This window comes from Daphnia magna, linkage group LG1, assembly GCF_020631705.1.
Source record: "Daphnia magna isolate NIES linkage group LG1, ASM2063170v1.1, whole genome shotgun sequence".
NCBI classification, from domain to species: domain Eukaryota; kingdom Metazoa; phylum Arthropoda; class Branchiopoda; order Diplostraca; family Daphniidae; genus Daphnia; species Daphnia magna.
In genome coordinates, this window is record NC_059182.1 from 4,072,631 (window position 1) to 4,098,825 (window position 26,195).

Below are 26,195 nucleotides of genomic sequence, written 5' to 3' on the forward strand. Positions count from 1 at the left end.
TCCTCGTGCTCGTGCAGTGGGGTATCAAAGCGCAACAGTCGCTTGGGTTAGGCTGACCACATGTTTTAGGGCAACTGCAAAGTTTCTATTGTCGCGAACGCAACGTGCGGTCAACCTTCGCAAATAGAACCTTAAAGAAAAAAGTGAGATCGTGGGTGAGTAGTTGATTCTTTTGTGACTTGTATAGTTTAGATTGCCAGGATTGGGTTAGGTTCGGTTTAAACGAATAGCTAGTGTCACCTATCAATTTGATTTCCTCGTCTAGGACATAGCCCATACGATTTTGTTTTAATTTACTGAAGACGCTGTGGCAAATCGAACTTCGTTGCTTCTACAAACCTCAAGTAAATTGTTCAAATGTCTATCCATTTGGACGGCGTTGAGATTCCGGCCTTAGGTCGCCAGTTTAAACTAGGGACACTTTACAATTTTGTCGATGACATCATCATACCAAGTAAGAATATGCAACACTTTATGTACCTGAACAACTAAAAGCTGTTATTGTGCACATTTATGTCTTTGGTGTGTCCAGGTATTCACTTATGGGACCCAGATGATGTGTCCGAATTAAAAATGGTTGAAGAGAAAGAAAGTGCTGACGTTTACATAAAGACGGCCGACCAAATCGATGAGGAAGACGAGACTCTTGAAGAAAGAGAAGGCCAGGCACCGTTCCTCTCCAATTTAGGAATGGACGATCACACGGCCATGAGTTTAATGGCCGGACTGTTGCGTCCATCTCTAAAGGGAGCTTGGAAATATGCGGCTGATTGGGTCGACTCGAAGGACGAATTATTTAGCCATGGAACTCACGTGGCAGTCCATTGCTGCCGTTTCGAAAAGGATATTTCAATCAATCCTGATCAATTGTCCATCGTCTGCAAGCCAAAAGAGCTAATGAAAATTCAGGCAACTCACGTCGTCATGGCGATCACCTATGGCCTAGAGGCGTTTTGCATCTTCTCCCAGGACAGCCTAGCCAAAACTTACGCACGTATCTTTAAAGACCGGCTGGAGAACGAAGACGACAATTGGAAACCTGATCGTGACGAAGAAGGGGACGAAGAGGATGGTGGACATTGCTCTATCCCAAAAGACTTGAAATGCCTTCTCTACAGCGATCTAGTGGATATTCAAGATGGCAAAAATTGGACATTGAAGCCTGTCGCAGAGCAGTACGAATCCTGCAGGAAGATACTGAAAGGCGGAAAAGAAAAGACCATCCCGCTGAGAGTGTGGTTGTATCCACTCAACAAGCTGAAGGATCTCATACTTGCTAAAATGCCCCTAAATATTAAAGATGTCTCGCGGGAATTGCTCTTCCATTGCCAAGTTATGTTGAGCCGTTTTCATGGAATCTGTCTGGAAGCGGAACTGTTAGCTGAAGAATTGAAAGGACAAGAAAGTCACCAATGCATTCCATCGACAGTCAGCAAAAGAATCAAGCACTTTAAAGAGTTGATAATGCAATTTCTGCCAACTTTCATCAAAGCCCTGTCTGTATGGACTGCTCAAATTCGTCGTGGAACGGGTCGAGAAGACAAAATGGCCAAAATGATCAATGCATTGAAGACCCAGTCGCCATTCGTTGCTGAAAAGCTGAAACACTGGCTCAATCTACAGAGACATGAATTGAAAACTTTAAAGAATCTGGATAAATTGCCTGGTGTGCTTTTGGTGTCGATCATGGAACGCCTTGAAAAAGAAATGAGAAACGGAGGCAATGGGTCGTACGCCGTCGTTCTTCATCTGCCCAGTCCGAGAGGAGAATTAAACTCTCTAGTTAACGAGATGAATCGTTATATCGACGATTTTAATGCATCTGCATCATCGAACTGGATGATTGTAACAAGGGCTAGTAGCAACCAGCAAACAACAGCGAAGACGACGTCCCCCATATTTCGTCAAATGTTCACGTCCGGCCAAGAATTTTCCAACTGGATTACGAATCACAATTCAGATACCAAGAACGTCCGCTACATCATCTTTTACGACGAATGCACTGAACGAACATTGCCCTTCACAAGATTATACGAGTGTGGCAGGGCAGAGACTCCTCCGTTGGATTTCACCATCCCAAAGGCTCCTGGACAAGTGATGGTTACAAAGAATCGTCGTGGTGTGATCGGATTGAGTTGGACGGCTGATGATACGACCGGACTACGCCACTATCTGGTCCAGTATCGCGCAGTGGATGGGCAAGAAGACTATTGGCTTTCCGTCCAGAAGTCTGCAAACACAATCGAAATTGAATACCTTCAATCAGGTGAACCTTACGTGTTCAGGGTGGCAACAGAGACACTTGGAGGGAGGAGCCCTTTCAGCCCTGTCAGCTGCGAAGTAATAATAGATCCAGTTTGTCCACCGCCAATTGGATTGCAAGCTCACGAGGTGACCGATACGAGCATATCTATTTCATGGAGACATAAAACTTATTTGAAAACCAGTGCTGAAGAAGAACTGAGTATTACATCGTACTCTGTTGAATGCTGGATGGGCGATAGCGGTCACGAATCGACATTCATTCAACGAACTACGATGAACAAGAACATCGTATTAGAGCCGCTAGATCCAGGTGCGACTTACTACGTTCAAGTTAGGGTTGAATGCAAAAACGCCAGTGGCTCTACTTTCTATAGCCCGGCGTCAGAGATTTTGCAAACTTGTACATTGCAAGAGGCAGAGCGAGCAGCGATCATCGTCCGTCGTACCAGCAAAAAATGTTCCGCTTCGCCTGGAATTGACGTTTACGAATTGCCGTTGAAAAAACGTGGCAATGCCAAAATTCAGGGAGTTGGCCATTACTTTTTTGGTGAGCCGAGTTATTTGGCATTGTTTGGCAAACGTCGACAAAGAACCATCTTGGTACTGGGTGCCACCGGTTCAGGTAAGAGTACACTCATTAACGCCATGGCGAATTACGTACTGGGCATTGAATGGGAAGATGATTTCCGTTTCAAGTTGATCAACGAACCAACAGACAAATCGCAGGCTTACAGTCAGACGGACTTGGTGACCACCTACGATTTTTACGAGATGAAAGGCTCCCGTTTGGATTATTCGCTGACCATCGTCGATACTCCGGGATTTGGCGATACGCACGGAGTCGAAAAAGACAAGAAAATTATGCAACAACTCAAAGATTATTTCCAGTGTCCTCACGGGATCCAGCAATTAGAGGCCGTTTGTTTCGTCGTCCAGTCGTCGCTCGCCAGATTGACGGAAACCCAGCAATATATCTTTGACCAGATTCTATACATCTTTGGTAAAGACATTAAAGATAATATCCGCATCATGGTGACATTTGCTGACAATGATTTGCCGCCAGTCCTCGACGCTGTCAAAGAGGCTAAAATTCCGTCACCCATCGACCCAATTACCAAACTGCCACTTCACCATAAATTTAACAATTCCATTTTCTTCGTGACTAATAAAAACAGCCGTCAAGTAAATGAATTCAACCGGACTTACTTTGAGTTGGCCGTTAAAGGTTTCGACAAATTCTTTGCCGATTTGAGGAACATGGAAGCCAAATCCTTGACGCTAACCCGCGAAGTGCTCGAAGAACGAAAACGACTAGAAGTTCTTGTCGAAGGCCTTCAACTTCGTACCCAAATCAAATTGGCACGGATCGACGAGTTTGAACAAATTAAGAAACTGCTGGCAGAGAATCAACAACAAATGGATGAAAACAAGAATTTTGATTTTGAAGTCGAGTTTCTTGTTCCAAAGTCGACGGACATCAGCGGGACGGGCCAGTTCACCACCAACTGTCAAAAATGTACCACAACGTGCCATTTTCCTTGTTCGCAAGCCAGTGACGCCGATAAACATCGTTGTTCCGTCATGGATCCAAATGGAATCTGCAGAATCTGCAAGTGCCCGTGGAACGTTCATTTCAATCAAAAGTACAGGTACGAAATGGTGAAGGAGAAAGTGCAGCGTTCATCAGAAGCCATCCGGAAGCAATACCAAGGGGCCAAGGCCAAAGCCCTGACTAACGAAGAACTCTTCGCCAAAATTCAGGCAGAGATTGACCAATATGAAAAGCAGCTGATGGAGCTGGTGCAGGAGACTTCTCCTTGCATACAAAGATTGAACGAGATCGCCCTTAAGCCTCACATGCTCTCCATACCGTCTTACATTAAGCTAATGATTGAAACTGAGAAACAAGAGCATCGCCCTGGATACCAACAGAGAATCACGACGCTGCAAAGACTTCACCAAGTAGCAGAGATGATGACTAAACTGGTGAACGACCATCAGAGTTCTAAAACGCAGCCTTCTACATCACAGTCTATGCAAACTGTCCGTCGCCCCTCGTCGGTTTTATTCAAAAGTTTTAAGCGTTAATAATGTGACTAAATGTTACGAACAACCAGTGCAGTGGTACTAGATTTTGGTACTCTGATTCAACGCTTGTTTAAATTCTACAACTACAAAATGATATTTCATTGCCTATAGATATGTCTACATAACTTTGTATGTTTCACATCCTTCTATACACAGAATTGGAAAATCAATACAGTTTACAGAAGCTTTTTACTTTAACAAGAAGCCTTGAAAATGTGAAACGAAAAAGGTAAGGCTGAAATAGAAGATCAGCTCCGAGCCTCCGACCATCCTGTTCGTGAAAGAAAAATTTTATATAAAAAACAAAACAAACAAAATTATTATGTACAAAGGATCACATGATTGAATAAGGTATATACATTATTTTTATTGTCATTGGAAATTTTAACTCTTGATCTTTTTACTTTAGGAAGACGTGGACAACTCCTATTGTGAATAGTGAGCTCATACGTAAAATTCTAGAACTCGAGCAGAATGCCGCTGCGTCAAAGATGTAGCTAATGGTTTGTGTAAAGCATCGGGGGTATTCGCCATCACCGTGAACCAATCACGCTGCCACCCTTAGCAAACGTAGAACCATTAAAGAATAAATAATATTCGTGGCATACCTCATTGCCTATATTAGAACCTCAGCTGACGTTATCAGACACGGGATTTGTCAATGCCTGCTCCAACGAAATGTTTAGCGGCATTGAATGATTATCATTGAACATGAAACACGAAGCAATCCGATGGAAACAGAATCTTAAAATCATAGACGATTCGGGTGTAGTTCTTTTTCTGTTTTTCTTAATTGACATTGCGTTATCATGCACAGATCTTATCAGTTTTGGTTCTGTTGCGATCCGTCCTGGCTCGTTGCCATGCCAACTCTTTTTCCCATGCTTAGTACGAGCGCTAGATGGCGTTTGGGTAGGCTTCTCCTCCGAACCCTTGCGGACGGACCGAGAGGCGGGAGAGGGAGAATAATCAGTCAGCCGCATGCTCTGGTCCAGTACGGTAGTTATGTGTGTTAACGAACCCTACTTTGTTGAAAAGAGGGAATTTTTCTCAGCTGGCCACCCTTCACGTCTGAAGTCCACGGGATCTGTGTTATTCTTCTTGTGTCTTGCCTTTCCGTAATATTTGAGCGTTTAAGGCATTCTCTATCCATAACAGTTCCAAGAAAATGACTGTCGTCATTCTCACATTTCAGTTTGATTTCTTTGCCTAGGAAACAGTCAACACGACTTGGTTTGGTTGCCGAAACAGTTGAGGCAAAGTGCACCTAAAAATTATAAAACCTGGGCAAAACAAAACACGTTATCTTTCATATGGCCAATTATTTGGATGACATCGAAATACTGGCTTTAGGCCGACACTTTAGCCTAGGAACACTTTACAATTACGTCGATGATAGCATCATACCAGGTAATAATACAACAACATTACAAACTTTAACAGATGCAAAGTGTTAATGTTCATATTTGTATGTTGGATGTGTTCAGATATTCAATTATGGGTCACAGACGACGTATCCCAGTTATCTGTCAAGACGGAAATGAATGCTGAAGTTTCTTTAAAGACAACTGTGCAAACGGATGAGGACAATGAGGACTTTCACGAGGGACAAGACCAAGGATCATTCCTGTCCAATTTGGGAATGGACGATCACACGGCCATGAGTTTAATGGCCGGACTGTTGCGTCCATCTCTCAAAGGAGCTTGGCAATATGCGGCTGATTGGGTCGACGCGAAGGACGAATTATTTAGTCATGGAGCTCACGTGACAGTCCATTGCTGCCATTCCGAAAAAAATGTCTCTGTCAATCCGGAGAGTCAGTTGGAAATCGTCTGCCAACCTGAGCTATTGGCCAACAGTCAGGCAACTCACGTCGTCGTGGCAATCACGTACGGCCTAGAGGCCTTTTGCATCTTTCCTCAAGACCAACAAGCAGAAACTCAGGAAAAGGAGCGAAAGGACATTGAAATGATGGCGGAAAAAATAAGGGATTATGCACGTCATTTTAAATATCGACTAACGGATGAAAGCGAAAATTTAGAGTCCGATCATGACGAAGACGATGAGGATAATGGCTATTCTTCAATCCCAAAAGATTTGAAATGTATTCTCTACAGCGATCTAGTGGATGTTGAAGATGGCAAAAGTTGGACATTGAAACCTGTCGCAGAGCAGTACGAAGCCTGCAGGAAGATACTGGAAAGCGGAACCGAAAAGGCCATCCCGCTGAGAGTGTGGCTGCGTCCGCTCTGCAACGGAATGAATGCCGAAGAAAGAATAGCTCAAATTCCGATAAATGGTGAAGATGTCTCACAGAAACTGATATTTCGTTGTCAGACTATGTTGAGCCGTCTTCACAGCAGCCGTCTGGAGGCGAAACTGTTGGCCAACCAATTGAACGGGCTAAATAGTCACCAATGCATTCCATCGACAGCCAGCAAAAGAATCAAACACTTTAAAGAGTTGATAATGCAATTTCTGCCAACTTTCATCAAAGCCCTGTCTGTATGGACTGCTCAAATTCGTCGTGGAACGGGTCGAGAAGACAAAATGGCCAAAATCATCGATGCATTGGAGACCCAGTCGCCATTCGTTGCTGAAAAGCTGAAACACTGGCTCAATCTACAGAGACAGGAATTGAAAACTTTAAAGAGTCTGGATAAATTGCCTGGTGTACTTGTGGTGTCGATCATGGAACGCCTTGAAAAAGAAATCAGAAACGGAGGCAATGGGTCGTACGCCGTCGTTCTTCATCTGCCCAGTCCGAGAGGAGAATTAAACTCTTTAGTTAACGAGATGAATCGTTATATCGACGATTTTAATGCATCTGCATCATCGAGCTGGATGAATTTGACAAGGGCTAGTAGCAACCAGCAAACAACAGCGAAGACGACGTCCCCCATATTTCGTCAAATGTTCACGTCTGGCCAAGAATTTTCCAACTGGATTACGAATCACAATGCAGATACCAAGAACGTCCGCTACATCATCTTTTACGACCAATGCACTGAAAAAACATTGCCCTTTACAAGATTATACGATTGCAGTAGGGAAGAGGCCCTACCGTTGGATTTCACCATCCCAAAGGCTCCTGGACAAGTGATGGTCACAAAGAATCGTCGTGGTGTGATCGGATTGCGTTGGACGGCTGATGAAACGACCGGAGTACGCCACTATCTGGTCCAGTATTGCGCAGTGGATGGGCAAGAAGACCATTGGCTTTCCGTCCGGAAATCTTCAAACAAAGTCGAAATTGATTACCTCCAATCAGGGGAGACCTACCTGTTCAGGGTGGCAGCAGAGACACTTGGAGGAAGAAGCCCTTTCAGCCCTGTCAGCTACGAAGTAACAATAGATCCAGTTTGTTCGCCGCCAACTGGATTACGAGTTCACGAGGTGACCGATACGAGCATATCTATCTCGTGGCATCAACCTTACTTGAAAAACAGTGCTGAAGAAGAAGTCAGGATTACCTCGTACTCTGTTGAATGCTGGATGAGCGATAGTCGTCACCAATCCACATTCATCCAACGATCTACGACGAACAAGACAATCGTATTAGAACCGCTAGTTCCAGGTGCGACGTTCAACATTCAAGTTAGGGCTGAATGCAAAAACGCCAGTGGCTCTACTCTCTATAGCCCGGCGTCAGAGATTTTGCAAACTTGTACATTGCAAGAGGCAGAGCGAGCAGCGATCATCGTCCGTCGTACCAGCAAAAAATGTTCCGTATTGCCTGGAATTGAAGTTTACGAATTGCCGTTGAAAAAACGTGGCAATGCCAAAATTCAGGGAGTTGGCCATTACGTTTTTGGTGAGCCGAGTTATTTGGCATTGGTGGGTAAACGTCGACAAAGAACCATCTTGGTACTGGGTGCCACCGGTTCAGGTAAGAGTACACTCATTAACGCCATGGCGAATTACGTACTGGGAATTGAATGGGAAGATGATTTCCGTTTCAAGTTGATCAACGAACCAGCTGACAAATCGCAGGCTTACAGTCAGACGGACTTGGTGACCACCTATGATTTTTACGAGATGAAGGGCTCTCGTTTGGGTTATTCGCTGAGCATTGTCGATACACCAGGATTTGGTGACACAGGTGGAATTGAAAGAGACAAGAAAATTATGCAACAACTCAAAGATTATTTCCAGTGTCCTCACGGGATTCAGCAATTAGAGGCCGTTTGTTTCGTCGTCCAGTCGTCACTCGTCAGATTGACGCCTTCCCAGCAATATATCTTTGACCAGATTCTATCCATCTTCGGTGAAAACGTCAAAGATAATATCCGCATCATGGTGACATTTGCTGACAATGATTTGCCGCCAGTCCTCGACGCTGTCAAAGAGGCTAAAATTCCGTCACCCATCGACCCAATTACCAAACTGCCACTTCACCATAAATTTAACAATTCCATTTTCTTCGAAACTAATAAAAACAGCCGTCAAGTAAATGAATTCAACCGGACTTACTTTGAGTTGGCCGTGAAAGGTTTCGACAAATTCTTTGCCGATTTGAGGAACGTGGAAGCGAAATCCTTGACGCTAACTCGCCAAGTCCTCGAAGAACGAAGGCGACTACAAGCTCTTGTCGAAGGCCTTCAATCTCGTATTCAATTCAATTTAGCAAGGATCGACGAGTTCGAGCAAATCAAGAAACTGCTGGCAGAAAATCAACAACAAATGGATGAAAACAAGAATTTTGATTTTGAAGTCGAGTTTCTTGTTCCAAAGTCGACGGACATCAGTGGGACGGGCCAGTTCACCACCAACTGTCAGAAATGTACCACAACCTGTCATTTTCCTTGCTCGCAAGCCAGCGACACCGATAAATATCGTTGCTCCGTCATGGATCCAAATGGAAACTGCAGGATCTGCAAGTGCCGGTGGAATGATCATTTCAATCAGAAGTTCAGGTACGAAATGGTGAAGGAAAAAGTACAGCGTTCAACGAATGCCATGCGAAAGCAATATCAAGGGGCCAAATCCGAAGCATTGACTAATCAAGAACTATTAGCCAAAATTGAGGCAGAAATTGCCCAAAATAAAAAACAGCTAACGAAGCTGGTGCAGGAGACTTCTCCTTCCATACAGCGATTGAACGAGATCGCATTAAAGCCTCACACGCTCTCCACACCGGCTTATATTGACCTGATGATTGCCAAAGAAAAACAAGAGCATCTTCCTGGATACCAACAGAGAATCACTACTCTGCGAAGACTTCACCAACAAGCCGAGATGATGACCAAACTGGTGAATGACCATCAGAATCGGCCATCGTGGTTCAAGAGGCTACTGAACTTTGGTACTGTTTGAATTTTTAACTTTCAGCATCCTTACTCATAGTACCCAAGAACAAATAATCAAATATTCCAACTCGATTTAGCCAAACCCTGTGTTTGTTACCTATAAGACTCACGCACTTTTTCTTGTTTTTGTAGTTTTAGGTAACCGTGTTTCCGACTTCGCGAATAACTGGACTCCAGATCCACCTGCCAACGCTCGACGACCACCTATAGCAGAGATGAAGACTAAACGGGTGAATGACCATCAGAATCGGCCATCGTGGTACAAGAGGCTACTGAACTTTGGTACTGTTTGAATTTTTAACTTTCAGCATCCTTACTCATAATAACCAAGAACAAATAATCAAATATTCCAACTCGATTTAGCCAAACCTTGTGTTTGTTACCTATAAGACTCACGCACTTTTTCTTGTTTTTGTAGTTTTAGGTAACCGTGTTTCCGACTTCGCGAACAACTGGACTCCAGATCTACCTGCCAACGCTCCACTTATCAAAAGGATTAGTGCGATTATTTTTTTTATTCCTACTTTCTCTTTTCTTGTGTATACCTATACCAGGGAGTCCTTCACTGTGATCGTCATTGCAGCACTGTTTACCCTTGTAAAAAAGGTATTTCCGAGATTCCGATATGCGCAACTACAACTACATCTTTCCTTAATGGATTGTTAATTTTAAATTGTTGCATAGGTTCGATCATCAGCGACGCTTAACGAAATCATCAAGAAATACCTCATTCCAAGCATGGTTGTAGTATCGTTAACCCTAATGGAAAAGGTATCGGTATTTTCTTGGGTTATATGCATTTATATACGAGATCAAGCTTTCGTTAATGTACTCTTTATTTAAATTTATGCAAGATTTGGTTTGCACCGACGTTTATTTATACCATCGAGGAGTTCTGCAATGCAGTCGTCTTTGCAGTTTTGTTAACCCTTATCATAAAGGTATTTCATTTTATTACGTGCAACTGTAACCACAACTTTCTTTAACGGATTGTTAATTTTAAACTGATGCAAGCTCTGGTCATTAACAAGATCTAATTTCATGGAGAACATCAAAGAGATTCTCTTTGCAAGCATGGTTGCAATATCGATAACCCTTTTAAAAAAGGTATTTGATTAATTTAGCGTGTAATTATACGACATCGACATTTCGTTACCATATTGTTTATTCAAACTTATGCCAGGTTGGGTTATCAACGACGTTTGTTTTTATTGACTCAGAGATGTTCAGTGTACTCTGTACAACCATCATTGCAGTAATCGCAACCCTAAAGGAAAAGGTATTTGGATACGTTACGTGTAATTACACCTTATCGAGCATTCATCGTTACTTTAACTAACAAAAAGTTTGTTTTATCAATGCAACAGAGTTGGATACGTAACTGCATGTTCGGATTCCTTTCATTGCCACTTTACGTGCTAAGTCCTTTACATGCTATTTTAAATGTCTTTTGACCACGAAACTCGCCATTCGCCAGCGGCTAGGAGCGAATGGTTGAGGATCCATCCTGCACAAATGAACAATGTTAATTAAGAATCGATACAATTGTTTCACATGCACACATCAAAGAATGATTGCCTTACCCTGATTCACAAGCCCATTTTGAAGTTCTTTCCAGCAGCTGTCTTTCACCATCTTAAGAAGCGCACCGGAGATGTCACCTTCGGCTACTGGCTTCATACCACTAACCTATCACGAGAGAAAAATCATAATTTAAACTTCCGTTCAAAGTTTCCTTGACAGCTAATTTGACTGACCGCGTATCCGGATGCAAGCATGGCAGCCAGAACGGCGTGTGAATACGATTCCAGCATCTCTTCTGACGTACATTCTTGTCGATAAATTATGTAGATAGTTTTAGTAACGGAATCAGGAATCAAAGCAAAATTTCGGTCAGAATAAATAGCTAACTGATTCTCCAAGTCCTTATTGGAGGCAATAGCTTTGATTGAAGATCCAAGTTCTATCCGGTAGCCGCAGACGTCTTTCTCTGTGCCAATCAAAACGGAGAAATCACAGCAGCTGGTTAATATTGAATTAATTCGATAAAGTTACCAGTGGGAATGAGACCAATGACGACGGGCTCAAGTCGGTTAATGACTTTCACCGAAGGCACGTCTTTAGATGTGGCGAATTGCTTTAGAATGATCATGTATCTAGTCCTGTTAAGCGTCTCCATGCTGACGGCTTTCACCGCTTTCAGGTTGGCGAAGACGTGCAGCAACGTAAACAGAAAAAAAGAAAACCACGTCATCCTATACAAGGGGAGAAATGAAAAGGCATAAAATTTGAGTTAAGAAAAAAACAACAGGAGAGCAATAGAAATAGACAAACTTTGTAGACCCGTCCAAGAAAGGTAAAAGCCAGAGGCTGGTGATTAGGGCGGCGAGGTTGACCAGGGTTTCCTGACTTCCATCCTTGGCTGACACGTCGGCCAGGTTCCCTTGTCTAGCCTATGTAATAAAGAGAAAAAAGATCCTCTCGTTTTCTTACAATGATTTGGTGATTTGTATTATTTAATACCTGATGTTGGGTTAATGCTGCTCGAGTTGCTCCACCTGCTACCCCGACGATTGATTTGGCCACACCAGAAACGCAAAGAATACCAGTCATAGCCCCATTAGATCCTCCAACTGCTGCTACAGCATAGGGGGCACATAATTCAAGGCTTAAAGCACAGTCATTGAGAAGATCGGCAAAAAATCTCCATTTTTTGCTGTCAGCATCTAGTTTTGTACTAAAACACATTTATGAAGATGCACTGCATTATCTAAAATTTCTGCGATAACTTACCCATTGCACCAGGCAAATAATATTCGGCCAACCATTCCAGTACCATCTTTGATCAACCACATTAGGGTGGCAGCCAGAGGAGTGGATGTGCTACTTCCCACTCCCACACCCTCTAGCACTGCTCTCGTTGACAAAGATCCTGACAAGCTACTAGCAAATGCCTAAGTGTAATCTTTAATTGTAATACACAGTAGTCAGAAAAAAATACAAAACAAATAAATTCACACAGAGTGTTAAATATCTAATAATCACAAGACATTGCATGTGTACCTGAATTGTATCCCAGATTTGGTATTCCAGATAGTCATCACTGACTGACGAAGGATACCCTTGTGGTAAGAATACTGAGCTAAACAGATGCTTTATTCCCCTGAATCTTGTGTTTGAAGAACTTGTGTTTGAATCAATGCAAACAACTCCATTCTCTGTGCAAACAAAAACGTTAAAGATTGAATGCTTAAAATGAAAGCAATGACTTATTGGAAATAGCTAACCATTGGCAAGTTTGACGTACTGACGAGAACATCCATTTTCTCCTTCTTTCTCACTGATTAAAGTTTTAATGGTACTTTTATTCATGGCACTGATGAAATTTTAATACCACTTTCTGTTTTCGAATATTGGCTTCTTCGACGAGACCGTGTAAGTCCTAGCAGGTCCTAGTCATTGATTTTAAAGCTCAGCTGTCAATTCAACTGTCAACACACACGTCAACGTCAAACATTACACTGCTGCCACGTTTGTACTTGAGCTACGTACAAATATTTTTATTGTTTACGTTACGTCCGTCCGGGTTGGAACCACAAAAAAAAACGTCTATCTGCTCTTAATCATACTGTATTACTTTTTCGTCAACATCTTGAAACAGAACAGCATTTCAGTACAGTGTAACGTCATATTTTGGACTTGAATAACATGCATAAATCGCCGAAACTAAAGAAAGTATTTAGCGTGTAATTTCGTTTCCCTAGCGAGGAATATTATTTACAAGTATAGGTGAATTAAAGATATCGAATCGAACTCACTAAACAAAACAAAAGAGTTATAAAACTTGAAGATGAAGGCTCTTTTCTGCGATGCCGGCGACATTCTCAAAACGACAAGTGTACGTACCAGAATGCTCAGAAGATTCTGCCGCTTGAATCTTCAGATTGATGCCATTATCCGTTCGTTCTATCCATTCGTCCGGCACAGGATCCCCGTTCCGCAACCACTGGCCATTCGGACTTGGTTGGCCGTCCGCCAAACAAGAAAGAGACATTGATTTACCGGACATAACCACCAACTCAGCATCACTACTTTCGGTGATGACTGGCTCTCGGGCATCTTAAAAATCATTTCAAAAACATTGTAAAATTCTAACGAAAAATTGTAAAAAACAAAAAACAAAAACTAAACGAATTAAAAACCTTGAATTTGGATCGGTACTGAAATTCGCGTTCCATCCGCCGTCGAGATGAAATTCCAAGTAAACACTTCACCAGCAACGACGCTGTGCCCGAGCTGATCCGAATTAGTATTGATGCCTTTGATTCTGTAACAATATCCCCGCCTTTCTAAACACTGCCTTTTAGAAATATTGAAACCTGTTTCGAAAAATAAATTCATTTATTCTTTCGGCATACATTCCAGTCGACTCCATCAACGAAAAACAAAAGTTAGCTAACCTGAAGGTGGGTTGGAAAGGTCTAATGGAACGGTAGTTCCATCCGATTGGGTCCACGACCAGGACCCGTTACCACTGGAATTGTAAAACGTGTTGACCACCCAACCCAAATAGAAGAAACGATCGGTTTCATTGTACGCCGTTGTGACAGCAGAGTCTTCTGGATTAAATTAGAAAATCAATCACTAACTCAACCATTATAGTTACGTTGAACTGAATTTACCTTCAGTGCTATTTTTTATGTAAATCGTCAGCGGTTCCAGTACGATGTGACCTTTGCGATCCACTTGTCGGAACGTGTCGACGTCCCACACCGTTTCGTCCTAATTAAAAATTCAACATCTTTTTTGTTTGTTTTTTTTCAAATTCGTCCCAAATGAATTCACCTGAATCAGAACTTACATTTTCTCCAGACCTCTTGCTGTACAATTGACAAGGGATCGGGGGGCGACATTGGAGGAACGAGAACCCGACGATAGGAGGCTGCGCGTGAATCCAAAACAAGGGCGAAACGAAATCGAATGAATAGCGCCAACTCATCATCGAAGATGGAGGTTTGCCTGTGAGCCATAAATAATTCAATTGAATCTTCCGCACGCACAATTTTGTCGATAAGAAATGGATTAGAGACCGTCATCGACGACTAGTGTGAAATTGACGCTCTTCCTCAGCTGGCCGGAAGTCGCTAGCAGACGATAAACGCCATTGTCCGCAATTGAGGTATCCCTGATTTTAAGGTAAGTCTTTCCCCAGCTGCGATGGACGACATATTTAGCCGACGTGGCGATCGGTTCCAGCTGGCCATCCTTGAACCAGTCGACCACAGGATCGGGGCGGGCATCGACGTACACGACGAATGTCATCGTTTTCCCGGCATCGACGTCTCGAGGACCGTCGTTGTACGGCGTCGAAACCAGAAGGAAAGATTCATCTTCTTTGTCTGCAATCGAAAACCGATGAAAAATTGCGGTTAGTTCCAAAACGTCGTGTGATGCGAAAAGATTTACGGTGGATGTTGACAAAGACTTCGGCCCAATCCATCGTGTTGACATCCTGCGAACTCTGGTGGCTGGCGCACATGTAGAATCCACCGTCATCGAGCGTGGCATTTTGCACTCGAAGGGATGACCTGACCGTCGTCCGTTTCTTCCCACCTCTCGGTTGGGCCGCTAAAATCAACTTCTCCGACTTGACTCTCTTTCCCTATATCATTTGTGATGTGCTCGGTAATACGTGAAATTTGCATGGATATGTACCACCAGAAGACTCACGTCGATGCCTTGGAGTTGAGGAACCATCCAGTACAATTCGACAGTCAAATTTTGGGAGTCGTAATACGTGATGGAACAGTTTAACTGGAAGTTTTGGGTGACCACGATCCGTCTGGCTGGCATTTGAATCAGCACGTCCGATTCCATGGCAATAACTAAATTCAAATTCAAAAGTATAGTAGATTTGGCGTCAAATGGTTTCTTTGAAAAAGAAAGGCCTCACGAGGTTTGAATGGCTGCCAGATGTAAACAGGTGTGTCGGCTTCGAATCCTTTAGGATGACGGGCAAGACAGCGATAGATCGGCAAGTGGCTGTTATCCACCGAATTGAGAAAATCATTATCGATGTAGAATCCAACGTGCGGATCGTACACCCAATCAGCTTTCAGATCTTTGCCGATCATGACCGACATTTCGATGTCGGGATGCGATGGTTTGCACGGAACGATGACCGAATAACGCGACAGTCTCTGCGAGAACATCATCACCTGTCTGTGTTGCACAATTAGATTGTCCTCGTCTTCATAAAACAGAGGCTCATTTTAATTGAATCCCCCCTCCAAAACAAAAAAAAAACAAACGAAAGATGAAAAACGATTTACCTTCGACGAAAACGTAGGTTTTGATTTCATCATCGCCATCGTCGTTATCGCGATTGTGACACGCGTAATAACCCGTATCGGTGTAACTGGCTTCGTGCACTGTCAGAACCGAACGATAAGGATAATCGAATAAACGATCCTGATTAGCGGAATCATCTTCGACGTCGTAAAGCTGCACGTCCTCGATCGAAGTTCGATCTTCCAGTTCATTCTGCAACGTCACTGCCTTTGAAATAGAATGAATCGATCACGTATATGTAAATCGTGGATGGAGTTGGGCATATCCCGTTAGAGAGTTACGTAATCACGCGTTTCCAAGATGCTGGGTAGTTTCCAATCGAGATGGAAATCGGCCTCGCAGACGAGTCGTATTGTGTCGCCAGTGCGATAAATTTTGTCTGAATCGTTTGGCAGAAATCGAAGACTCGGTTTTGGATGATCAGTTGATCCATCTGTTATTTAAGGAATTAGCATAACGCACTTTTATTAATTTCAGGTACAAATGCACAGATACATAAACACACACACAGCACCTTTGATATTGTTGTGGTTGATTGGTGGCAAAATGGCGGCATTGACCCAACCGATAACGAGCAGCGCTAACTGAAATGAGAGCCAAAAAACAATTGAATATCATCGTAAATTTTAAAATCGTAAAATTAGAAAAAACTTGTGAACGCACACTCACGACGGATTTCATGGTGACGAAGAAGGAAGGACCGCCCTCGTTGCACGTAACGTCTTTACTGCTGACTTCTCTGGCCAGTGCGAATAGCATCGACTGCGGACCCGAATGTAAACAAGAAATCTGTTCGTTTCGACTCTGACGCGCTTGACGATCATCAGCAAAGACGAAAGGTCGGAGAGTTGACGCACAACCAATCCCACTGCTCTCAGTATAAATATCATAAATTCAATCGCAATCGCACTCGACCTATTGACTTTGGAACATCCTCCATTTTTCTTTTTAGTTTAGTTTTTTTTCTGATTTCTTTATGGCTTGGATAACATTCGATCTTTCTGTTTCTTTCAGAGACAGATAGAGAGAGAGAGTATATTGCATCGAGGAAGTTGATGTCACGATAATAGTGGCCCATGAGAAATTATGGCGATGGCCAGGGTCATCTCCCTCCGCACTTTCGGGTCCTTGGATTTTATTTATTTATTTTTAAAGAATATAATCTAGAAATGTTTTTTTTCGTGAAGCTTTAAGAATATACGTCATATTCTGTTGCTGTTGCGTATAGATGGCACGGTGATCTTGGCCTGGCCAAATTGATAATCAACCACGGGGGGGGGGATCAAATTTGAAAGTGCTATCCACTTGAATGTTAATCACGAACAATAATTAATTCAGATCAAATTTCACCCTACACATCTACAGGCTATATAAACTATAAATAGCACACACTCGCGATAAGACTTATAATGGCCGGGAGGGCCTTCCATCATCAACGTTGCATCAAATTTAAACAGGCACATCATAGCACTTGTTGTGTATATATTCATAATAACATTTTATCTTGGTATATATGCACGTCTCATGTACAGTTATACATAGCTATTGGCTATATAAAGTTCTTACCGACACGATGGATAACGTTGTATATATGTAACAGGCCAATGCACTTGGTCGTCGGTTGTGGACACGACGCAATCAAACGAGATCGATGATGGCGCATTAGTCGTGCGAGAGGCTGTCTAATTTCGATTGGCGCATCATCTATATAATTATACGGCCGGACATATTAATGAGTTTGCGTGTAAACAACACATTGATGAATTATACACGACCTTTCTTCTCGTGTCAGTTTAATGTCAATCAATTTTTCTTTTCTTTTAACATTTGCTCTTGTTTATGTATACTGTTAAGACTTTTCCCTTTTAGTTTATACACGTTCCAAAGGCAGCGGTATGCCTATAATGTGGCTGGAACGTGATCTCGGTGGCTGACGACACTTAAGCGGGCGGTGACATTCTGTTGATTTCTTTGAATGTTTTCGCCTGTATTTGATCAAATGAAAGACAAACACATTGCCCTTGGCTTGTTCTTTTGAATTCTCACACACTCCACCCCTCAACACTTGGGACCAGATGGCCTGCAACAGGCTCTAATGCAAGACAACACACACATGTCCAGCAAAACCCTTCGAAACGCAGCCATCCTAAGAAAAATCCTGCTGCCAATCGGGCGGGGCAAAGATTAAAAAATCTTGTCTTTTTTCTTTTGAATTTAACAAACTAACACAATGACGACAAAAATGAAAAACTCCAATTCGAATTTTGAGAACGTGCTAAATAGTTAACGATGTTCTGTTGTGCCGCAAAGTTTTCGACTGACCTGTGAAACATGTGATGGCTGTAACAGACATTTGGCTTGTTTATCTCTTTAAATAGAAAAAAATAAAAATAAATGTGGCTTCCCTTAAACAGAGCCCGTCCTACGCGACATTTTCTGGCTGGAACGAGAAAACCATGTATATTAAAGCGGACCACATCATATAGGAACCGTAACACATTCACTGCGGCAGGGACGTTGAAAACCTATTCGTTTACATTATACGTCATCCACGGTCGGACGGAACTGGCTGACATAGCATCAATGTAAACTCGTTGCTTATATATATATATACACATATATATATGCAGTTGAGGGGGATTTGAGTAATGATCATAACGATAATGCTGATATGATGAGGGCGTGTCTCCCCATCTGATATGGAAGGGGCAAGAACAGAGGGGTTGGGGTTAGAGGGCGAACAAAAAATGTATAGTTCTGGGGTGGTTGTAAAACACTCGAAGACGTGCCGTTTGGTTGTAGTTGTGTATATACATATACATCAATCGTCTACACAAACGGAGGAAAACCCCGCCCTGCATGGGCCTCTTTTTTCGTCTTCTGAAGAGCTGGCCTACCATCTTCAGCTCTGTAGACTCACTGGAACACATCTGAAAAGCTGCGAGTCTTTCTGTTCTTGAAATTCGAACTGCAGCAATAACATTTTCAAAAACGATGGACCAGCCCACAGAAGAAAAAAGGCAGACATCGTATAAGCCGGAGAAAATGGCCGTCTTGTCCATATAGACAAGACGGCCATTATAAGAGATCATCTTTTTCTTCTTTAAAGTCAGTTTTGATTTTCTTGGTCATGATGATAAGTCAAAGACGGACAAAGGCCTCACCGCCCCCGTTTTTTTTTTGGGGCTCTTATATAGAAGACCCTGCGTATACTGGAACATTATACGACTCGGGGGCCCGGCGACACAACGCCTGGCCTTTGACGTGTCTGCTCGTTTCACTCTCTTCGCTTTCAGACAGCGCATTTCTTAGATATAAACAAGGGCGACAGGCTATATACTTTCAAAGCGGAGAACATCGTCCTTTTGCACAGTAGACTGAAGGCTGCCTCATATGAATAACAATATTCCAAGTGATTATGCATGCATCTATAGTTACAAGCAGCTGATGTATACAAGTCGCTGTCTAAACTGTATAGGCCCTCTTTGTATATGGACATGGTGATGGACACGGGCGAGCTTGACACGAAGGCGGTTGGTAATTCGATCCACTAAGATTAAGTCATTTCAATTCAATGTATTTTGTTTTTGTTTTTAAAGAAATATACGTGAAATCGAAATGATTCATCTCGCATCAGTGACAACCTGCGTAATAATTCACGAGAAAAAGGGAAATTTCCTTTAGGCCTATTTGCATACACTACAGGTCGCCCTTTTTTTAAATTTTTTAAATGTATATTTACAAGCCAATAAAGATTCTCGTGTTGGTGGATTTTAAAAGATAAAATAATTCCGCACCATTATTGTATATACGTTTGCCGCCGTCCGACGAAGACGTTTCACTAGCGAAACCTGCTGTGGAGCTATTACGTGCTGTATAGATTCTTTCCTTCACATTATTTGCATTTAATGGTATATATACATCTCAACGTAAAAAAAAAATGAGAAGAAGAAGAAACATATTACTATGGCTATTAGATGAACAGGAAAAAATAACATAAAGATGCACGAATAAATGTGTGTAACGTCATCACGCACGCATCAAAACGCCTCCAGCCCATCGAACGTAATCAATTCAAAGAAACATGTTTTCGTTTTCTTTTTAAGGTTTTCTCCTCTTTCTTAACTGATGATGACGAAAAAAAACAAAAACAAAAACAAAAAAAAGTGGAATGGAAAAGAAGGAACAAAGAAGAGGAAGGAAAGCGTGAATGATCGTGTTTCACGTTCATATAGGAAAAGAAGATAAAAACTGGAAGAAACACGAGACTTATCGCTCTCCCCCCCCTTTTTTTTTCTCTCCCCTCCAAAACATCTCCAAGAACCGCGACAAACTTTTAAAGTCGACTGACATAAAAATTTTTTTTTATTATTTTTTCGTATATTAACGTCTCCGCCTATTAGAACTCAAAACGTTCAGACGCATAACAATAAAAAAAAGGATCAGAGTTGGTGAACTTGTTTCAAACTATACGATCTATAAGCAAATTATATAGTAGATAGCCTATGTATAGGAGTCAAAAGGAAGGGGGGGGGGTTTAAGTAGGAACCAGATGCTCCTTTAAAAGAATCATAGACGCCATTTTGTTTTTTGAATTTTTCAAAAGAGGCCGTCTAATACAAAGCGAACATTTTTTTCTTTCTTTTGCTAATTACGCTAAACTTAATGGCCTTCCAAACTTTTAGGTGTGACTTTCTTTTCTTACACAGACTTGTCCCCGCTTTAATCTACGCCCAGCTGAGACTTTGAAAAGTCGAAAAGATTTACGGCAATGCACATTTTTTGTGTTTTGTTTTGCGTATGGTGGGGCTATGAATACGTTTACAAGTTCATCTGCCTCTCTCTCTGATCATTTCCCTTTTAGCTTGAAATTCAAATTCGAATCAGACGCTGCCGCCATATGCAAAAACAAACAAAAGATTTATGATGATGACCTGGAGAACAAGTTGTTGCGAGCATCTTAATCAAGTGCGATGTTGAAAACGGAGAAAGTGAGCGGCCATGTGCGCAATTGTTCGTGGGAAAGAGCGTGAAAAAAGCCAACATCTTTTTTTCGGCTTTGAATGTCTGTCGGATTTTGTTCTCCATCTTCTTTACATCCAAAAATCCCTGCTGGATATTTCACGTTTTTTTTTTTTTTAAATCAAATCACCAACTTTGTTGGACTACATTGCGGTTGTATCGTTCGATATAAAGAGAAGAGACCACCCGTTGATTCTTGCGTCGCAACGATGACGTTGAAAGAGTTGGACCGCAAAAGAAGTTCGTGAGTTTGTGCGCGGACGTCAGTGGCAAAAAAAAACAACAAACAAAGGCGAGAAAATATTTGCTGTTGAATAAAAGAAATAGAGAGATGACATTACGACAGCTCACATGATCTGTTGAATAATGACAATTGTCCCCTCGCAGAGTTCGTATGACCTGCAGACGATTTGTCAAAAACGTCGACGTCCGTATGTAGAATTCCGTGGAACACGACGGTGTCGTATAAGACACGAATGTCCAAGTAAAAACCAAATGTCGGAGGACATCAGTCACACTATATGGTATAAAACAAGGTGACATCAAAGTTGAAGGTATATATTGTACAAGAAGATTGAGAACTTCGTGTGATGGTGGGGGACACACAAACATGTTTTGGGATGCATACTCGATTCTTTTGTTTCTGGTTCTCACGGAATATCTTAACATGTATAGCTGTACGGAGAGAGAAACTCAGTTGACCGGATGAAAAGAACAACATGAGGTTTTTGTTCTTGTTCTCTCCAAAGTAAAACAATAAGGGTTTGCGGCCGCGTACGTACGTGGGATTCGTGGAAACGGAAGTGCATTCCCACACAATATGCGCGCATCGTGTAACTTATACACCCGAACGAGGCGGTATATATACGTTAAATGTGCCCAAATAGTTTAAAACGAATTGTTTTTTTTGTTGTTGTTTTTTATTATTTCGTTCTTTTTAAATCAACACAACCAGTTGGTTTTGAAATAATAATGTGCATCACGTAAGCTATATCGCCTTCAAATCTTGTGCACTTACAAGAGTGCACAACATTTCTAAATTTGACGCTCACCCAAGAGTTTCAATTAAGCCCCGAGTGGTTTCAAGAGCTAAATTCAACCAAAAAAAAAAAAATTATAAATAAAAGAATTTGTAGCTTAACGTATAGGGAAAAAAAAGACGCAAAGTGGCGCCACCGCCCCCCTCTAGAGAATGAATAGATCTTTTTAGTGTGCGGCTAAAAAAAAAAAAAAAAACCTTTAAAAAAAAATATTGGGGTATAGAGTGGAAACATACGTATGTATAATAAATATGTGTGTGTGTGTGAAAGAAGGAACAAGTTAAAAATAAAAAAATAAAAGAATATTTAGTTTTCTTTGAAAGAAGAAAAGCCCTCCGGATGGGGGTAGGAATATAAGCCTGGTGGCATCGCGGTGTAGGAGAGTCAGTCGTGGTTCAACCATCGTCGAGACTGGAGCTCCCTGTCGTTCAATAGTGACCCCTTCCAGCAAAAAAAAAAACCAAAACAAAACAAAAGTTTTTTCTCAAATATCGCCGATAACTAAATCGCCAATCGGACGAACGTTAATCGAAACTCCATTCCCGGATTAGAAAGTTAACTAAAAAAACAGCCAGATGATCGATTCTGAAAGTGTTTGGTGAATCCATTACGATTTTATATTCCCAATCTTCTCGCTGTTTCAAAAAAAAAAAAAAGGAAAGGAACAATCCGTTAGAATCATGGAGGATTCTTTGACGAGTAGCGCCAATCAATGGAATAACACGCCGGCGGCGGACGTTTACAACGAGAGCGTCATATCCGCTCATCATCCGATCCGCTATCCGCGTGAGGCTTCCTACTTTGCGGCCGCTTGTGCCATCCTCTTCGTTCTCATCGGCATTGGTGGTACGTCCCCCTATTTTTTTTTTTTTAAGTAGGGAAAGAGGGGGGAGGGGGCTATTAATGAATTTCGTGTCTGCTTTGTTTTCTTCAGTGCGTGTGTGTCCAAAAAAAAAAAAAAAGAAAAAGTAATGACGAGCTAAGGACGTTGTAACATATTGAATGGGAAAAATATTAACGTGCTTTATAAAAAAAGGGGGGGAAAGGCCTGCGGGAATAGGGCCCGTTCGTGATGGGTGCACTGCCACTTGCCGGCCTCTCTTTTGTTACTTGTTTTCGTTTTTGAATACATAATCCGAGCCGCTAGAACTTGGGACAGCGAGGAGAATTTACGAAAAGAAAAGAAAAGAAAAAAAAACATACGGAGGGGATTTTGAAAAATCTATTTCGCAATCAAAATGATCCCGATCGTGACGAGCATGACGAGTTAAAAAAATAATAAAAAATGAAATCTTTTTGCTGTCCTCTTTGATTGGAATCGGTCCCTGCAGCGTAAATCGAAGGGTTCATCGATCATTCGTTTTGAATTTCATTTTTCCCAACGTTTTATTGCCTCATCCTTCTGAATTCATGAACGAATGGGTGGTTGCCGTTTAGTATCTTCCTCGATTCGATTTACATTTACAATCGCAGTCAAAACATAAGATTTCAAATAACCCAACACGTCGTAGTGAGGTCCTGTTTTTTTTCTCTCTCTTCGGTTAGCAGTTTGTTAGAAGACGATTTGATTTGATTATCAAAAAAGAGGTTTGCTTTGGTCCATTCAGAAAATGTTTGAATTGTTATGACATCGATTTGTTATGATTCATCGTTGAACGAATTATTCGAACAAGTCCAGCATCCGCTCCGGATATGGACAATGGACTTTCTTCACACACCTAATTAGACTCTATCCTGAATACGAACGTTCGTCCTGTTCATTAACGATCTCGTTACCAATGACAACTATAATTGGCTCACATTTCAAGTGCTAATTTCCGCTGTTTTAACCAGCCAATTATGAAATCAACATTTCTTTTTGCGATGATAAAAATCGAATCAAAGGTAATTCACTGACTGTGGCGGCTTTGGTTCGCAAGCCGTAAATTGCGATCGCACGCCACGACGGCGTTCGTCCTCAGTCTGGCCGGCTCCGACTTGCTCTTCTGCGCCTTCAACCTGCCGCTGACGGCGTCGCGCTACATCTACGAGTCTTGGATCTTAGGCGACACCCTCTGTCGCCTCTTTCCGTTCTTCTTCTATGGCAACGTGGCTGCTTCCCTCTTCAGCATGGTGCTCATCACCATCAACCGGTAAGACCTCCATATCTAAACCAGGGGCCAGTTAAAGTCGTAGACAGATTGCTTGGGCCTTTCCCAAAGGAAACAAAACTAATTGGACTGTCTGTCATTTAAGTTTGTGTGTGTCTGTGTGTGTGTGTTTGACTGGGCCCTTTTATTTATTTATTATTTATTTATTATTTTTTTTAAATTTTGAAACAGGTATATATTGATTGCTTCGCCTTCGTGGTATGATAAGATCTACCGGCGGCCATTCATTGTGCTGATGATCCTCAGCTCGTGGCTGTTTAGCTTCTTGATGATGACGCCTCCGTTGTTGGGCATCTGGGGAGACTTGGGCCTCAATCCGGCCACGTTTTCGTGCACTATTCTACCAGGAGAAGACGGCAAGTCGCCGAAGAAGTTCTTCTTCGCTTTCGGCTTCCTCATCCCTTGTTTAACAATCATTGTTTCGTACACGTGCATCTTCATCAAAGTGAAACAGTCGAGACGAAACGTCATGGCTCACAGGTAACACACGAAAGTTTTTCGTTTGAAATTCAACTATTTTGCATTAAAAATTGTTACGATCAAATACAGCCCGGAATCGAACGGAAACAGACAGGAAGAGGCCAATGTTCCGGCTATTAAACCGGTGAAAAAGAGCAAAAAGAGCTCGTCGGAGAAACATCAGAGACGGGATGACCTGCGACTTACCCGCATGATGCTCATCATCTTTTGCTGCTTCCTGCTCTGCTTCCTGCCGCTGATGGTGGTCAACGTGGCTGATGACGAGGTTAGTTTTTTTAATTTATTTAAACACACGTCACCCACCGTCATCTTTCACTAATGTACTCACGTCTCCTTTTTAACACTCCCCCCTTTCGCTTATTTTGTGTGTGTGTAGTTTGAGTGACGACTGATTGTGATCGATTGTTTTTGAATTGGAACAGAAAAAGACCAAAGTACCCGTCATTCACGTGATGGCTTCCATCCTGGCCTGGGCGTCCAGTGTCATCAATCCCTTCATCTACGCGTTTTCGAATCGGCAATATCGCTCAGCTTACCGCCAATTGCTGTGCGGATCGTCTCGTTCGGCTCGGCTCACTTCCCAAACGCAGACGTCCCGTTCGTCCGGCCGCACTTTCCTGACAGACATGCTCCATTACACGGCCCACGCGGACAAAGTGAAAGTCATCAGAGCTTCTAATATTCACAGTAGTGTTGCCAATAAAGAGGAAAGGCGATCAACAGCAGTTACCCAGGGTTTGAAAATGGCCCTTCCATTTTGTTTTTGTGTGTGCGGATTAACAAACAAGGAGGAAGGAAAAGTGAAGAATTAAGAACCCAGTGTACATACATATTTCATCGGGCGTAATTCTCTCTAGTTTAAGAGAGAAAAAAAAAATTTGATTGATTTTGGTAATTTTTTTTTTGTTTTGTTTGGTGGGGATAATTGAAAAATGTCGTTTAATTGTCGCGTGAAAATTTACTATTAAGCGCATCCTACTCTTGTTCTCCTGGTCGAGAGAGAGAGAGAGACACGCCAACGGGCGAGAAGTTCGTTTACATTTTTAACACATAATATTGAAAAAGAAAAATACAAAATAAAAGAAGCGAAAGAAAGAAAACTTAAAGAAAAAAAAAAAAATGACGAAGACACGTTCGTGTATGTTTCTTTTCTCCTGTATGTTTTCCTCGTAAACTATGTTGTATACACATGACATGTAACTCTACGACCGAAAACATCTCTTAGTTCTTTTACTATTACAGTTACACGAGCGTTCCTTTGTAAGAAGGAAAATATCCAAGCCGCCTAGGCCTTATAAGGATTGACGATTTCAAACTGTTTTGCCATTGGGCAGTGACGCGAGTTTTAAAAAGGAGGTGATTTATGTGCGTTTGGTAACAAATCGTTATTACCAAAGGAAAGGTTTGGCCAAGTGCGAGCGAAGGTTGCGTAAAATATGCGCTAACCTTAACCCAGGACTACAACCTGGCTGCTACTGACAAAAATCCC

At 42.1% G+C, this 26,195-nt stretch overlaps 5 protein-coding genes and 1 long non-coding RNA gene across 14 annotated transcripts; 3 read left to right on the forward strand and 3 right to left on the reverse strand.

The window, feature by feature from the left end:
* LOC116934977 lies at positions 1-23,063 on the forward strand. 3 transcript variants are annotated; one of them, XM_045168335.1, is made up of 6 exons: positions 1-155; positions 266-454; positions 533-4,107; positions 7,405-7,411; positions 7,472-7,478; positions 22,952-23,063. In XM_045168335.1, the coding sequence occupies exons 2-6, from the start codon at positions 358-360 to the stop codon at positions 23,046-23,048; spliced, it is 3,783 nt and encodes a 1,260-aa protein (XP_045024270.1). In that variant the 5' UTR covers positions 1-155; positions 266-357; the 3' UTR covers positions 23,049-23,063. The 3 variants fall into 3 exon arrangements, with proteins under 3 accessions (XP_045024270.1, XP_045024268.1, XP_045024269.1); XM_045168333.1 differs by lacking the exons at positions 7,405-7,411; positions 7,472-7,478; positions 22,952-23,063 and having other exon boundaries at positions 533-4,523; XM_045168334.1 differs by lacking the exons at positions 1-155; positions 7,405-7,411; positions 7,472-7,478; positions 22,952-23,063 and having other exon boundaries at positions 162-454; positions 533-4,523.
* On the reverse strand, positions 4,459-5,122 carry LOC123469403. Its single transcript, XR_006642674.1, has 2 exons — positions 4,982-5,122; positions 4,459-4,913 (listed from the first exon to the last, which is right to left on the reverse strand). It is a non-coding gene; the product is annotated as an uncharacterized LOC123469403 (long non-coding RNA).
* On the forward strand, positions 5,208-11,222 carry LOC116936081. Of its 5 annotated transcripts, none has more exons than XM_045168320.1 (10): positions 5,280-5,504; positions 5,567-5,763; positions 5,841-9,659; positions 9,796-9,945; positions 10,082-10,269; positions 10,348-10,434; positions 10,518-10,604; positions 10,678-10,770; positions 10,847-10,942; positions 11,031-11,222. In XM_045168320.1, the coding sequence occupies exons 2-10, from the start codon at positions 5,667-5,669 to the stop codon at positions 11,115-11,117; spliced, it is 4,704 nt and encodes a 1,567-aa protein (XP_045024255.1). In that variant the 5' UTR covers positions 5,280-5,504; positions 5,567-5,666; the 3' UTR covers positions 11,118-11,222. The 5 variants fall into 5 exon arrangements, with proteins under 5 accessions (XP_045024258.1, XP_045024259.1, XP_045024255.1 ...); XM_045168321.1 differs by having other exon boundaries at positions 5,280-5,471; positions 5,549-5,763; XM_045168322.1 differs by having other exon boundaries at positions 5,280-5,471.
* LOC116931399 (RUS family member 1) lies at positions 10,944-13,152 on the reverse strand. Its single transcript, XM_032938989.2, has 9 exons — positions 12,951-13,152; positions 12,727-12,881; positions 12,457-12,617; positions 12,187-12,400; positions 11,998-12,116; positions 11,719-11,918; positions 11,421-11,653; positions 11,247-11,352; positions 10,944-11,170 (listed from the first exon to the last, which is right to left on the reverse strand). Exons 1-9 carry the CDS (start codon positions 13,033-13,035, stop codon positions 11,103-11,105), a joined length of 1,341 nt encoding a protein of 446 aa, XP_032794880.2. The 5' UTR covers positions 13,036-13,152; the 3' UTR covers positions 10,944-11,102.
* On the reverse strand, positions 13,278-16,841 carry LOC116931389. 3 transcript variants are annotated; one of them, XM_032938971.2, is made up of 13 exons: positions 16,684-16,841; positions 16,529-16,598; positions 16,296-16,447; positions 15,996-16,221; positions 15,617-15,913; positions 15,394-15,548; positions 15,130-15,325; positions 14,754-15,062; positions 14,525-14,682; positions 14,346-14,445; positions 14,124-14,282; positions 13,866-14,042; positions 13,278-13,782 (listed from the first exon to the last, which is right to left on the reverse strand). In XM_032938971.2, the coding sequence occupies exons 1-13, from the start codon at positions 16,771-16,773 to the stop codon at positions 13,499-13,501; spliced, it is 2,373 nt and encodes a 790-aa protein (XP_032794862.2). In that variant the 5' UTR covers positions 16,774-16,841; the 3' UTR covers positions 13,278-13,498. The 3 variants fall into 3 exon arrangements, with proteins under 3 accessions (XP_032794862.2, XP_032794861.2, XP_032794860.2); XM_032938970.2 differs by having other exon boundaries at positions 14,124-14,279; positions 16,678-16,835; XM_032938969.2 differs by having other exon boundaries at positions 16,678-16,835.
* Positions 22,457-25,911, forward strand: LOC116931398 (protein trapped in endoderm-1). The gene is given in 6 exon segments (XM_032938988.2): positions 22,457-22,922; positions 23,961-23,998; positions 24,000-24,208; positions 24,398-24,706; positions 24,776-24,971; positions 25,129-25,911. Coding segments are annotated over 6 exon segments (1,308 nt in total). The 5' UTR covers positions 22,457-22,756; the 3' UTR covers positions 25,519-25,911.
* The last annotated feature ends 284 nt before the right edge of the window (positions 25,912-26,195 follow it).

Coding starts and splice junctions, on each gene's coding strand:
- LOC116931389 (XM_032938969.2), bottom strand. CDS start 16,773: ATGCTATTCGCACTGGCCAGAGAAGTCAGCAGTAAAGACGTTACGTGC. Junction 15,549..15,616: donor CTGGCAGCCATTCAAACCTC/GTGAGGCCTTTC, acceptor ATTTGAATTTAG/TTATTGCCATGGAATCGGAC. Junction 15,326..15,393: donor CTCAACTCCAAGGCATCGAC/GTGAGTCTTCTG, acceptor CAAATGATATAG/GGAAAGAGAGTCAAGTCGGA.
- LOC116931399 (XM_032938989.2), bottom strand. CDS start 13,035: ATGAATAAAAGTACCATTAAAACTTTAATCAGTGAGAAAGAAGGAGAA. Junction 12,401..12,456: donor TTATTTGCCTGGTGCAATGG/GTAAGTTATCGC, acceptor AATGTGTTTTAG/TACAAAACTAGATGCTGACA. Junction 12,117..12,186: donor CAGCATTAACCCAACATCAG/GTATTAAATAAT, acceptor TTTATTACATAG/GCTAGACAAGGGAACCTGGC.
- LOC116934977 (XM_045168333.1), top strand. CDS start 358: ATGTCTATCCATTTGGACGGCGTTGAGATTCCGGCCTTAGGTCGCCAG. Junction 455..532: donor CGATGACATCATCATACCAA/GTAAGAATATGC, acceptor TGGTGTGTCCAG/GTATTCACTTATGGGACCCA.
- LOC116936081 (XM_045168320.1), top strand. CDS start 5,667: ATGGCCAATTATTTGGATGACATCGAAATACTGGCTTTAGGCCGACAC. Junction 9,660..9,795: donor CAAGAGGCTACTGAACTTTG/GTACTGTTTGAA, acceptor TTGTTTTTGTAG/TTTTAGGTAACCGTGTTTCC. Junction 10,435..10,517: donor CGTTAACCCTAATGGAAAAG/GTATCGGTATTT, acceptor AATTTATGCAAG/ATTTGGTTTGCACCGACGTT.